This window comes from Stigmatopora nigra, chromosome 1, assembly GCF_051989575.1.
Source record: "Stigmatopora nigra isolate UIUO_SnigA chromosome 1, RoL_Snig_1.1, whole genome shotgun sequence".
Lineage (NCBI taxonomy): Eukaryota > Metazoa > Chordata > Actinopteri > Syngnathiformes > Syngnathidae > Stigmatopora > Stigmatopora nigra.
The window spans coordinates 22,746,975-22,762,251 of record NC_135508.1 but is presented as its reverse complement, the minus strand read 5'-3'; the positions used below and the strand labels follow the sequence as shown (position 1 = coordinate 22,762,251).

General features: G+C 39.2%; 1 protein-coding gene across 5 annotated transcripts in view; it reads right to left on the bottom strand.

Annotated features, from left to right (window-relative positions):
• flna (filamin A, alpha (actin binding protein 280)) overlaps positions 1-13,824 on the bottom strand; it is a 40,084-nt gene extending 26,260 nt beyond the window's left edge. For 4 of the 5 annotated variants that reach the window (XM_077721974.1, XM_077722138.1, XM_077722059.1 and 1 more), the window contains exons 1-2: positions 13,565-13,823; positions 6,523-6,979 (exon numbers count right to left, since the gene is read on the bottom strand). In XM_077721974.1, coding sequence (XP_077578100.1) covers positions 6,523-6,892 — 370 coding nt within the window. In that variant the 5' untranslated portion in view covers positions 6,893-6,979; positions 13,565-13,823. Of the gene's footprint in view, positions 1-6,522; positions 6,980-13,564 lie in introns of all 5 variants that reach the window. The other variant, XM_077721912.1, reaches the window with a different exon arrangement.
• Positions 13,825-15,277: the final 1,453 nt, after the last annotated feature.

Genomic DNA, 15,277 nt, shown 5'->3' with positions numbered 1-15,277 from the left:
TGACTTTCAAGATTTACGGTTGACGACAATGGCATACCATGAAAACTGATGACAAGAATGTTGGAACTGTCCCGAGAGCACCAAAAATATCAACAATAGCAGAACAAGCTTTGCATTGGGACTTGACTGTTTTATGTGGCAAGAGTTACAAAGTTTCATTGATAGTATTTAAATTTGTATTTTCTTTACAACAACCATTTTGCAGCTTCTCACAATGACCTACTCTCTCAGGTCATTCCCCTTCTCATACAACCACCCGCCTTCCACCTACCCTTAACAAAAGCTGCAGTTGAGCTACTACACTTCCTGATTTTCCTTTCTGCCATTTCCACTCAGTCAACCACCCTCCTACTTCTCACTCTGACTGTAAAACATTCCCCCGTTTTTTTAGCCTTAAAAGGGCAGAAGCAACTGGATCTTAGCGGCCCTCCCATTCCAAGGGCTCTAGTTACAGAGGAAGGAGGAGGGGTTTGGGAAGATTAGGGAAGTGAGACAGGGAGGCTTGGAAGACCTTAAGAAAAGGTAGAAAGTGCTGTGGATTTTTGTTTGTTTAATCTTGCACAAACTGAGATATGCTCCCGTCAAGTGAAAGGACAGTTTTGTGAAAACGGCTTTGGTTAAGGGTATGGGTGGGGGATTTTCGCTAAGAGAAGGCTGCAAGGGCAGACAACCAATAGGAGGGATGACCAAGTCGTATATAAAATGATGAACGAGGGGCTTTAATGAATGCCATATGGTTTCAATCAGGTGGTTTTTCATGGAAGCATCTGGTAACACTGAACAAGCACACAAGTTTGCATTTTAGTAATTGACAAGCTGAAAAAAATACATTTACAGCATTGTATGTTCACTATCTCCCACTTTGATAGGTTTATAAAATACATTATTCCAATAGGAAAACACACTTCTTTGTGGGTCCAAAACTGGCGTCAAATCTCTTGCCATTTGAGGAATGGGGCGTAAGGGCATGTGTCCAGCTCTGATGCAATACACTGAATGGCACGGAATGGAATGAGAATGCACATTCTATTGAATGTTCACAGCACCCTTCTTGCCCAAATGTAGACAGGAAGCTATGCCAATGATTAAGCTTGAGCAGGAAGTGATCCGTTTGAAACGGAATATAGCGATACTTGTATATGCCTTCCTGTCTCCCTTATGCCTATTTAGACATTCAATTCATCAAGAGGCATGGTAGAGTTGAAACCCATATTCACACGTCTACAAATGACACTTGATTCACACCTATGGATGGGAATAGTATTCAATTAACCTATCACAGTTGAGTTTATTCATTTTGGCAGGTTGTACAATAACCTTAAAAACGGCAATGAACATTAAATGTCAGTATGATTTTGATTGTTCAAGAAAGTGAAGAATATGTATGCATGTACTACGTATGGTCTAATAGATTAGCCTCCAATTGGATTACTTGTCACTGCAAACGAATAACCAATTACTTTTCATTCTGTGCTATTGACCATATATACTATTAATCCATTAGATTAGATGTGTAATTAGCCAAGGAGTTATCACTTAGTTTTTTTTGTAATACCGTATACACCATGTAATTTGTTTAAAAATTTAGGTTGAATTCATCACCACATCCTATTTGTCTACATCTAGTTGCACCCAATCACTTCAAATGTCAAGGACTTTCACTGACCAAATGCAAAGTTTCCTTGTTTCCATTTCAGTATTGCAAAATAGTGAGACTGTTGTCACACGTGCATGTGTCTCAACCTGCCAGCTCAGCCTGTGGCAGTAGACAAGAGAACAAACAGTTACCAAGTAAAACCACAGTGGAGTAAACATTGCATGCAACTTGCAGGCCAACTACCAAATATAATTTGGGAGAAATATAACTTTTTGGGGGATGGGGGGGGGGGGGGCATATTAATTAAAGTATCCTGCAGACAAAACATTTCCAGAGAACCTCAAAAGCACAGCTCATTACAGTTTAACTAAGAGAATCGGTCCATAAAAGCGATGAACAGAATCTGTAACATGGGGCAACCCCCACTGGAAACAAATCTGCCTTACTGCCGGCTACGCACACCAGACTGTCATAGAATGACTGGACCCACATATCAGGGTTTGCAGAACCTCTGACTCACAGAAGCCGCTTTTGTCACACACACAAAAAAAGACTGAATCCAGGTTATGGCTCATAAGCACATAAATTAGACTTGAACTGTACAAAACTGCAAAGGTGACTAGGAAAAAAAGCCATAATGCAAGACAATGCAGCCAATACAGTAATTTAGCTCAAAATAGAGAAAACAAACAGATAAAATACTAAACAAAATTTATTTTGACGCTTAAGAATGAAATTCAAGAACAAAAAACATCTTGCATAAAACTAGGGGGAAAAAACTTGCTCACTTGTGCCTGCCACAGCTCACTCAGGGCACACCATCTTACCGTAGTTAAATGTGCTCGGACTGCCCAGATGAGTGGTCTTGTTAGATGTGTTGGTGTTAGATGCGTTGGTAGTATTTGTCATGTCAGCAAATCCCCATAGTTAAGGTTGATTGAAAGTTTTGGTCAATCGTTAAAATAGCAGCCTTGATACCTGCGTAATGTGTATTTTATGCTGTTATTGCACCCAGAGACTTGGTAAACACTGTCTGCTAGGGACATACTTCCTGGTCTTACTCCTCACTTTTATTCCTTTTTTAATTCATCTACTTGCAGGCAACATTCTTAGGGAATGCAGAAAGGAATTGATTGTACATTTGTGATTATGAATTAAAACATAATTCCACTGATTAAAAATATACATATACTTCTCGTGTGAAAGTGACAACTATCGCAGTAATATGAATCGAATCGAAAGGAGATATTTTGACATTATATCCAATATGGCCACCACAATCTTAAACTTCTGGTTAGAAAATTGCAATTTTGGTCATAAATTTTCATTTTCAAATTGAATAATCTGATATTTTCCCTTTACAAAAAACTCAAAACAATTTTAAGGGTAGGGATTATACGCGTAGACGTCTTACATGCAAAAAAATACAGTAACTGTATTTGACTACATTGTATGAAATGTGACGTGACATTCCATAGGTTGGATTTGCAAGAGTCAGCAGCACTTTCACACAACTTAGAAAATTGTCAATTGTTGGATCATTTAATACCAACAAAAATTCTAATGTAAAGTTTTATAATTGTGTTGCATTTACTTGGACGGTTCCATTTGTAGCTTGGGAAAAGTGGCTCATCATCAGGATGTGACATGTAATCAGATGCTGCTAACAATTCTTGCAACAACAAAAAAAGTGAAGCTAGGACAGTGGAAATAATTTTTTTTTTAAAAAACCTCAAGAGTTAAAGATGGCAGTTTGTGCTAAATTGTGGTGAGGGTGGCTTGGTGGGTGTATCCATTTTCTGCAATGAAAGAAGGAAGTAGAGAGAAAAGCAGGCTGCGCTCTCATCTTGATTATACAAGTAAAAAAGGAGAAGCTGGATAAGGTACCACACCCATGAAGACTGGCAAATGACCCATTTCTAAGTATCTAATATAAAATTGTACATGTATATACATTCACATGCACACATGGATAATAGGGTGGCATAACGATGATTGTCCAGTCCATGTGCCTCTGAAAACTAGTGCCACACATTCAGCGAGAATTGCCACCTTTGTAACTTAAATCATCAACTTTTTTTCCTTCTAACACAAATATTCTGTAGACAGGTTTTCAAGAGATCAACAAGTGCAGTCATGCCACTGACATCAGAAGGTTGGACGATGAGGTAACCGTTTTGCCCGACCATAGAGCTACAATTAAAATTGTAAACTTTTTAAAAGAATTGGTGAAACATTGAGAGACCTTGTTGAACTCATTGTCCAAATCCTTGAAGTTATTACACACCTACCAAAAATATTCTGCTTTGTTGCCCTCTGTAATGGAAAACGTATTTTTTGTTTAATCAATAACTAATTCAAAAACAAGTTTCTACAGTGATAAAACAATCAATATTTAAGTCATGTTTGCATGTTTTCACTTCTTTGCAATTTTCTTTGCTATTAATTGGAAAAAAGGCTTTTTATTATTTTAACTCACTCCTGCTACTAGGACTCAGCACTACATAAAGACAAAAAAAGGTAGTTATAATAGGGATGACCCTACTTCGCGATTTTTCGATTATCACGGCCATGTCTGGTCTAGATTAACCGCGTTTGAGGGATTACTGTGCTGCCATTTGTATAAACAGAGTGGAACTATATCAGACTGGTGATTTACTACTCTGATTCTCTATTGGTATCTGCACCTGATATGGCTGATTTTTGGTGCATCGGATTTGTCACATCCATCCAATCCAGTAATAGCATGTGTTTTAGTTCCATTGGGCTTTTTTACAGCAATAAATCAAACCACTAAGCCAACATATCTGCTGGGTGGAACAATTTCTTTCAGAAACTAATAAATGGTAGCAAAGCATCTTGTAAAAAAGGGCAATTTTTGAGTCAGTACTACCTGGGCACACTAATAAAAACGAAATTTTGGCACATCTTGGCAATGGATCACAATGGGCAACAAATAAATAAATACACCTTAGTTTGGACAGTGCATACGAACGCCTCTGTAATCATCTGCATGCTAGAAAATGTATCTAGCCGTGTTTAACAATTAACTTTGTAAGTTTCGGTCATTGCCAACAGACGAGTGATACTCTGAACGACAGGCTGCCATTGGCAGCGATAGACCAATCTCTAAAGGAATGGCACAGATTCAGACAATGGCGGACAATCCTTGAAGTCCAATTGAATTGAGCATCTGTCGACACATACGATTGACACAATCCAATGGCGGCCATCCAATTCATTATTTTTTTTATATGGCTAACCCACAGTTAAAATGAATTTGATGTATATTGCTGCTATAACAAAAAATAGTTTAATTCGTTAGCTTGATCTATGACAAAAATAGTTTAATTCGTTAGCTTGATCTATGACTTCTCAAAATTGCATTGCAAGAAATGTAGAATACAAAGTTACACCAAACTAGATCTAACGGCTTCAATATTGTCAGTACATCTGTGGATTCCTTCTGAAATTTGGCATGGGTACAAGCAAATTAGTTAAAATTCTAATCCACAAAAAAATGATTGAAATGCCTTTAACTTTTTTTGCCATGGCCACAGGTGTAGTGTCCATTACACAATTGCTTCCACCGGAATAAATTGAGAGCAGTAGCAAAAGCAACTCAAAGAAACTGCAACAGAAAAAGGTGTTGTATTCATTTCTTTAACCGGTGTGAAAATGATTGTTTAAACCATGGATAAACATAACGATATGATTCAGTCAGGACTTTTGAAACAAAATGTTTAAAAAACAAAACAGAACTGCTGCCCCAATCACAGCAGTTTTAGGTGTATTTTCAGGTGATATTTTGGAACTCCTCCTTTTAGTACTCAACCCCCGAAGTAGGGTGGTGTCACTACCATAACGCATGCCAGGGTTCTTTTCTATTATCCCCATTTTTAGTTTTAAACATCAATCCACTTGAGTATCATTGTTCATGATCCACTTTTATCTGGTGTTCTAGTTTGCCCTGCGTTGGTTCTTTTATGGCAGTACCAATCCCACTTTAGCATTTAACCTTTAAAAGATGTTACAAAACCAGTTATGACATCCCCCATATTTTCAAGTCCTCTGTTCAGCGATTGATACGACAGAAAATCTATGACGAGCCATGCATTTCACACCAAGGTCTTCAGTAGTGCTAGGTCCGAATCAGTCCAACCCCCTTACTTTATGGCTATAAAACCTGTACTGCAGCTACAGCTGCATCACATTTTTAAAAAAGTATAAATAATAACCTCATAAAATTGAAATGTTATTTAGGTTATATTTTCTCAGAAAATACAATCCATTGCATCCTGTCTGATGTACACAAGCAGGAGCGAAGCTCACACACCGTGGAATTCCAGCCCACGGCACGAAAGCAACACAACACAATGGGCCTGTGTCCGAGCGTGTTCCTCCAGGATCAGCTCTCCTCCCAAATGGGATTGCCTGAACTACATCCTGACCCACAAAGTTTGTAGTTGGACAGAGACAGGGGCCCTCTTCCCTATCCTCCCAAATCAAGTGGAGAAAGGAGGGGACATAGCCCATGTCAATACATGCAGGCAGGCAAGCAGGCGGGTGGGGGAACCGCCTGCTTTTTCACTCAACACTGATGAATGTTAATACTTGCTTGAAGCCCTATCTAATTTTTCCATTTTTTTTTAAATTCACATTTTTCTATAGTTCATCTCTACATCTTTTTTTAGAGCTGTACTGTTTGTCATGTCTTTAACATTTGGGGATAATTGAAAGACAATGATGGCACCTGGTGAAGAGTGATTAGTGGTGCGTTTAAAAAGCAAAAAAATAAAAATCACATTTTATTGATTTGGCAGGCGATTAATTCAGATATTGTTTTCGCAGAACAAAGTATAAAAAAAAAAGCTACACGAAGACGGAAGGATCCATTCATTGCACTCGTCATAAAAGTCACTCACCTATGGACACCAACTTGATGTTCTCCTTGTCCAAGAACTCCAGAGCCACGGACACGTTCTCCAGCTGCATTTGGCGGAAGGTGGGCCGCTGGTTGTACTTTCGTAACATCTTTTTCCCGGAGAGGACCTCCAGTAACCCGATGAGCCGTAGCCCATCGCCAAGGTCGGTCTGCAAGTTGCCAATTCGCTTCTTGACGAATTTCAGATGCTCGTTACACCATCGGGTGAACGTGTTCTGCTGGATTTTCTTCCACGGGGCGTCTTCGGCTAGGTCTTTCTCCGTGGCAGGCATTTCTGCGTCCTTGTCCGTGGAGAGAGCGTTAGGAGCGGGCGCGGCGCTCTGGTGAGTCCGGGGGTGGGAACCACTCATTTTTATAGCGTCGGCTGTCTCTCGGTTCGCTGACTTGATTATGGGTGGAGTCTCTTCAACTTTTCCTTCACTGCCACTCGGTCTCGGCTGTTTGACAGAAACAAATCAAGACGGAAAGTTGAGAATTTGAGAGAAAGCTTTTTAGAATTAAAATAATAATAATAATTGCTTCGAAATGAAAACGAGCTGGAGTTAAGTTCGTTTTTAGGGGGTGGCGAAAGTGCACCGACGAAAATAAGGACGCCTCAGGCGACCATTACTGCCCTTTTTTTAACCCTTGCATTTCTCCCTCGCTCTTCTCACAAAGTCAGCGGGGATTAACTGTTCAGAAAACAAATCATATTCAGCAACATCTACTTTTCAGCATTGTGTACAGTTTATATTTCATGTCTGCGGTAAACTTAATCCCACCTCCTAGAAACAAATAGCAAACAAACGACTGTCGATCTTTTAAACCAGTTTGCATATGTTTGCAGAGTATATTCATGTAATTATGTTCGTCTAACAGGCTTATCTAAGCATCAAATTCCTAGAAAAACACGCCATCTATCCACCTCCTTGTTTATTCATTTTCTGATCCACTTCCTCTCACTGAGATTGCAGGGGATGCTGGATCCTATCCCAGCTGAGTACAGGCACCAGGCTGGCCTGAATCGGTGACCAGCCAATCAGAGGGCCCAGGGAGACGGGCAACCGTTCACGCTCACTCATACCTAAGGGCAATTTAGACTGTTCAACTAGCCTACTCTGCATGTTTTAGGGATGTGGAAGGAAACCTGAGTACCTGGAGAAAACCCACGCAAGCCCCAAGAGAACATGCAAACTCCACACAGGAAGGTCCGGACCTGGTATCAAACTCTCAATCTTTGAACTGTGCAAATGAGTGACTCGAAATACGAAAAAGATCCAAGTTAGATACAAATAGTAAATGCATTTGCATATCGGTTGTTTTTTATTATGAAAATATTGTCTCGGATGCATTGATTTTCACTTTAGGACCTCATTACCATCTAGTGGGCTCTCTTTGGCTGTGTCTCAACAACCACTATCCATGTTTCAAGATTCTATCTTACATACCTGTCCACCTTGGCTAATCACTCCCTTTATTAATGATTGCAATTCCCCTTATTAAGCAATTAAAAACTGTACAAAAGCAAAGTACCACCTATACAACACATTAGAATTTACATATAAAATACTGCTCTACTTTTTTATTTTCAAGTTAAGAAAAAAAATTCTAGATCCAATTAATTTTGTAAGTAGAGGTACAACTGTACTCTTTTAATTCCAAAATACCTCAAAAACAAAAAGCAAGACGATTAAATTATGCTGGGAATACCCTAGTCCAATCTAGTAAAATCTGGTTCTGATGCGGATCTTCCATCAAGTGTAATTCATCACCATGGCCTACTGCACATATGCTTGCCGGTCTATAGTCTTCTCTCTATTTCTAAATAAGTGCACAGGGTCACTTAAAAAAAATTCAATTTTAGTTATCCAAACTTTGTTAATTATTTCCAGTTAGGAACGTTTGCAATCAAATTATAAAAGTGACTGCCTATATGACCGACCATATGGGATCATGAGAAATTTCACTATTTTTTTCATCACAAAAGAATTCTACAGTTTGTCTGACAATTCCAAATTTCTGAACTTCCCTCTGCAGTTTGCATGTTTTCAAAAAAACTACTTCTTTCATTTTTTATTCATTTTCTACACTTCTTATCTCAGTGCTCAAGGCTAAACAGCTGATTTTGTCAAATGGCAGACTAATTCTGAACTGTTCATCCGTTGTTTGGAGTCAAAAGACTAAACCTAGAATTCAGAATGCCACTTAATGGGCACCAAATTCACTCTGACTACAGTGCACTCAGACAAATTTACCCCTGAACCAGTAACTGATCTGGTATCCAGTCACACATTTATTTCCCTGTACAATTGTAAGTCAAAACCCTTATTGAGTGAGGAATCATAGTATGGAAACCAGAGGACCCAGAAAAAAACCCACACAGGGCTGGGGAGAACAGGTAAACTCCACACAAATGGACATGACATGGATTTGAACCCAGGACCCTGGAGATGTGAGGCCGACACACTAACCACTTGCACCACCAGGCACATGGGTCCTATTATGCTGTCTCCTATGTAACAAATAATAGGATCCTTGACATTCACAATATTTAAAATCTGCTTTCAAATGCTTAATTTAACAAGTATGCCATTAAATACAGCCGTTTTTCTGCATATCTGACAGCACATTGGTCGGGAATTACTGCATGAGGCCACCACCAAAATTAAAAAAAAAATGAAATACGTACATTGCTTTGTACATTGTGAAGTACTGACATAATTTTTCGCAAGGTCGGCATGTTTTTTGTGGGTACAGAGGGATGGTGAGTGATTGATTGTGTTATTTCCAAATAACCCTCGTCATACGATTATTGGGATAAGCCACTTGCATCACAAACTCCAGTTGCACAAGTCATTGGATTCCTTTCCGAGAAACAAGGCAGCAGTGGCTCTAAAGACAGGAAAAGATACAACTGAAGCTTCTTTGACTAAATAAGGAGCTCAGTGCCAGCAGAATCGGTGTGGCCTGCAGCCATGAAGAATGCTTTGCCATTGCTTTTGTCTCTCTGTGTGTGGGTGTGGGTGTCTGGTCAATGGAGAATCTGAGGAATGCTCCCCCTATAACACCCTTTAACAATCCTACAGAAACTTTGCAGTAACCCATACTTAATAACACCTCAAAAAGGGTCTCTATTGCTCACCCGACCCCCTGTCATGATAATGTTTCTCTCTCTCCCTGCCTGCCTCTCTCATTTATATTTGAAAGTTCTTTATTTATTTATTTTTCATCTCTAATGACCTAGAAGACGTCCCTGGTACTTAAACTTGTAATTTGCTTCCCTCTAGCGACGCATAGTGGAAGTGCACGTAATTCTCTATACCCAATGACTTCTACTGAAAGGGGAACTTTGAACTATATATTTATAGTATATTTATATGTATGTGTGTGTGTATATATATATATATATATATATATATATATATATATATATATATATATATATATATATATATATATATATATATATATATATATATATATATATATATATATATATATATATATATATATATATATATATATATATATATATATATATATATATATATATATATATATATATATATATATATATATATATATATATATATATATATTATATTTCATTTAATAAGAGTTTATTTATTCATTTTCAACACTGCTGATCAGACAAAAGAACCACTGCACCATCGGGTGGCTGATAATAGTCTAAACACCCTAAATTAAATGTTTTTTTTTAATATTTTCTTTTGAGTTTTAAGAAAAATTGCATTGTCAAAGACTTTGCATTGGAGAATTAGACACTCAAGTTGTCCTTCTGGGTGTCCCCCGATTACCTGGCCAATAATTCAGAGAGTCCCCTGCCTGGTGCCCATAGTTGGCTGGGATAGTCTCCAGCACCCCTGCTGGAGACCAGAAGTGGTGCCAGAAGTGGTGGCCAGCCAATCGCACGACACAAGAAGACAAACAACCATTCACAGTCACACTCATACTTAGGGCCAATTTACAGTGTCCAATCAGCCTAGCATAGTTTTGGAATCTGAGAGGAAACCAGAGTACCCGGAGGAAACCCACACAGGCCCGACGATAACATGCAAACTATTCACAGGTGAACCGACCTGGATTTGAACCCAGGTCCACCATTGTGATGCCGACGCGCTAACCACTTGTCCGCCCATGTCGGAACTATTTGGTTGGTATTACATAGATGATTATAATTTTATATACTTTAATAAGAGCCTTTGAAAAAAGACAACTTTTCCACTTTGAGAAGTTAAGGCTTTAAATCTGGACTTTGATTAAAACAAATGTTGTTCAAGGACAAAGTATAGAGTAGTTGTTAATATATTAAACTAGTCTTTTGGTGAAATACATACCTCACCTTGGTTCTAACATGCTGCCTCTGTGATGCATTTCAGTGTTTGCTGGCCATGCCAACAGCTTGTCGTCACCGGTGTCCACCACACCCATTCAACCACAAAGCCGAGCAAAAGTAATGAGGGCTGTCTCTTACCAGTACCCTGCATAAGTGTGTCAAAAACTCATGTAAAACGGAGTCATCATTTTATGTTTGCATGATACCTTTATTAAATACTTCTCTTTTTTCATTTAGAATTCAAAAGATTGTCTATATGGATCATTTTTAAACTGAAAAACAATTTGAAAAAAATCTTTGAAATTAGATTATACTATAATAGGTGTCATTGATCGTATAGTGGTCCGTTTGCCCGACTTAGGCACAAGAGACATGGGATCAATTTACACTCAGTGGCACTATGGCTGTAAATGGTCTCTGTTTGTGCCCAAAATATAGTCTTGCCTTTTGCCTGAGGTCAGCTGGAATATGTTCCAGCAGCATTGTTGAAAATTGACAAATGGATATATGTTAAGCCCAGTATTTTCCTTATTTTTAAGATTTTTGGAGTCCTATAGTAGAAAATTCTAATGAAAAAAAGCTAAGGTCACTTTTAGAATCTGCACTGATAAAGTTGGTAAAACCACAATGGAGCCCTCACTCAACCATTTCCAGCCAAATATAAAAATGATTCATTTTACTAAAGTTTGAAGACATCCATCAATCCATACATGAATTAGTTCATCCAATCAAGCAACATTTAAGTGACAAATATTCTAGATTTTTCATAGTTTGCCTGAGCCTGTGAACTATATATACGTTTTATTTTCTCTTTCTGACACCAACAGCTTGCTATTTCTTTTTTATTTTTAAGCTATAGCTATAAAAACCAGTTAATATGTTAGTTCAGCAGGTGCCTATTTGTCTGGTTTTCCGTGTTTTACTATTGCTTTCATATATAATGTGTTCTTAATTTCTTGTAAATAAAAAAAAACTGCCCCCAACAATGGAACTTATTCTTCAGTACTATTTATATATATGTTTTCCCTTTTATTGTGCATTTTCTGGCTAGTTTGACTTTTACTCAAGTGCGACTTATAGTCCAAAAAAAAAAAAGTTTATTTGTCGTCCATAAAACCAATGTTAATAATGCAGCAATGAATTCAAACGGGATACATTAAAACACTACTGAGGAACACAAATTCTGAACCAATATCAATTATGCCTATGTTTTCAAAACTATAGTAGAACCACATTTTATATTTTGTAACAGATCATTGGTGTTTCAAACTACCACACATTCTTCCAACTTTTTAGGCCATGTCTGTGTTTCTGGATCTATGTGTGCGTGCGTGCATGTGTTCGGTTAGGGGAGTGCTGTAAAATGGTTACTTGCATCTGTCCAAAAACATTTCCACACGTTCAAAAAAGGCTGTCTTATTACTTTTATGTCAAGTAGTTTTACATTGTATTTGGTCAAGACGATAGAAAAACAGTTGAGTAAAAACCATTTAATGAAATGTATTTCCTTAGTGCGGGTGGCCCAGCGGCTGAGTGGTTAGCATGTCAGCCTCACAGTTCTGGGATGCTGGGTTTAAATTGATGATGGTTCACCTGTGTGGCGTTTTGTGTGTGTGGTGTTTTCCCTGGGATTGCGTAGGTTTCCTCCCACATTCAAAAGACATGTATGGTAAGCAGGTTGGACAGTCTAAAATTGCCCCTGCGATCGGCTGGCCACCCATTCAGGGTGTTGTCCCCCGCCTCGTGCCCAAAAATCATCTGGGATAGGCTCCAGCACCCCCTGTGACCCTTGTGAAGTTCAGAATTATGTATTTATTTAAAATACACTGGTTTAGACTGAACTACAGATCACCTCACTTGACATTTAATGTGTCATAACATGCTGGTTTATTTGTCTACCATCACCAAACAGAACACAAAAGAACAACATCTTGCACGGGGAGCGGGGAATTTGGTCAAATTTAAATTTCATAAATCAAGTGCAGTCATCAATTGACTCAACACATAACTGGCAGAAAAAATAAATATAAACCAGCATATAAATTAAGTATGTGCGGGATACCTCAACTCATCACTGGTCAAGAAGAAGGAGAGAGGGAAAAAATCACTGTCCATGGATTACCTTATTTGGTGGGACCCCAGAATTTTCTATCTGGGCCCGCGTGGGTTTTCTCCAGGTACTCCGGTTCTCTCCCACATTCCAAAGACATGCATGGTAATGTGACTGGACACTCTAAATTGCCGCTAGGTGTGAATGTGAGCGTGAATGGTTATTTGTCTCCTTGTGCCCTGCGATCAGCTGGCCACCGATTCAGATTGTCGCCTGCCTCTGGCCCGAAGTCAGCTGGGATAGACTCCAGCACCCCCCGCGACCCGAGTAAGGATAAAGCGTTTGAGAAAATGAGATGAGGTGGGACCCAATAAATGAGTCTTGCTCACATAGAATCAGAGGCAAATCAAAATTTACGTGTTTGCTGTCTCCGTAAAGTGCAAAATTGATATGTCACGTACATTGTACCTGTGGATAGTGTTGTATAGGGTGGTTATCTTATTTTATAATTTTGAAGGGTGCTGCATGTTGTCATGTGATAGCGTCATATACGCACTTGCGCCGACGGACTCCGAATTTCAATCAGACTATCTATCTTCGATGAAGATCTTTTAAAAAAACGAAGAAGAAACTTACGTCTTCTCTTTGGAGGTGAGGCTGTCTGACACGGCTGTCCTGCGTGGGTTCGCTCTCCCACACCGATTGCCGGCGGGATGTATTTTGTACTGTTAAAAGTAGAGAGTGGAAACCAGGAGGAAAAAAACGTAGTCCCTCCGCTTTTTTTGGCTGCCGGATTCTGTTAAGGAGTTCTAGTGGTTTAATTGTTGGACTGGACTGGAAGCATCAGATGTGTTGAGGGGGTTTGACCGACTACTCCGACTTGTCCTCAGCCCCGTGCCTCTTCTTTCACTGGTGACGTCGAGGGCCGCGCCTCAAGGAGCTCAATGTTGTGATGTCATCGCTTCGTACGGCACACGCATCCCGTAAGTGTTTACAGTGTGTGTGTTTGTGAGTGTGTGTGTGTGTGTGTGTGTGTGTGTGTGTGTGTGTGTGTGTGTGTGAGTGTGTGTGTGAGTGTGTGTGTGAGTGTGTGTTTGTGCGTGTGTTTGTGTGTGTGTTTGTGTGTGTGTTGTGTGTGTGTTGTGTGTGTGTTTGTGTGTGTGTGAGTGTGTGTTTGTGTGTGTGTGTTTGTGTGTGTTTGTGTGTGTGTGTTTGTGTGTGTGTGTTTGTGAGTGTGTGTTTGTGCGTGTGTGTTTGTGTGTGTTTGTGTGTGTGTGTGTGTTTGTGTGTGTGTTTGTGTGTGTGTTTGTGTGTGTGTTTGTGTGTGTGAGTGTGTGTGTGTGTGTGTGTGTGTGTGTGAGTGTGTGTGTGTGAGTGTGTGTGTGAGTGTGTGTGTGTGAGTGTGTGTGTGAGTGTGTGTGTGAGTGTGTGTGTGTGTGTGTGTGAGTGTGTGTGTGGGTGTGTGTGAGTGTGTGTTTGTGTGTGGGAATGTGTGTGTGTGTGTGTGTGAGCATGACTGTGTGTGTGTGTGTGTGTGTATGAGTGAGTGTGTGTGAGTGTGTGTGTGGGTGTGTGTGAGTGTGTTTGTGTGTGTGTTTGTGTGTGTGTGTGTGTGTTTAACATGAGACCCTTTGAACCCCAGCTGAGTATTTGGTCAAAAGGCAAGAATGTTCTATTTCCTGAAAGGTGGCAAGACATCATTTCAAGAGAAAGGAGAGAGAGCACAGAGACGACCAGATGTAGGATGGAGGGAATAATCTATTGAAGAATAAAAACATGAACACTTATCGTATTTTCTTGCATAAAAGGAGCCTGTGTATAAGCCGCACCATTACAATTGCCTTAAAATCATTGAATTTTACAATTTCTCACGTAATATATGTTTTCTTACTGCAAAACAGAAAATAACCAACAAATAGTAAATATTAATTTTCCGACATTTACTGGTGATAAAGAGTATATAGCAATGCTGCAAGTCTTGATTCAGTCATCTTTTTTGTTTTCTATTACAAATACGGCTTATATGCAAGAAAATACGGTATATAGTAAAACCTCTGTTTCGGTGTGTGTGTATGTGTGTATGTGTGTGTATGTGTGTGTATGTGTGTATGTGTGTATGTGTGTGTATGTGTGTGTATGTGTGTGTATGTGTGTGTATGTGTGTGTATGTGTGTGTATGTGTGTGTATGTGTGTGTATGTGTGTGTATGTGTGTGTATGTGTGTGTATGTGTGTGTGTGTGTGTGTGTGTATGTATGTGTGTCTGTGTATGTGTGTGTGTGTGTATGTGTGTCTGTGTATGTGTGTGTGTAGTGTATTAATCACAGACAGATGTTTGCTGCTGGGCTTG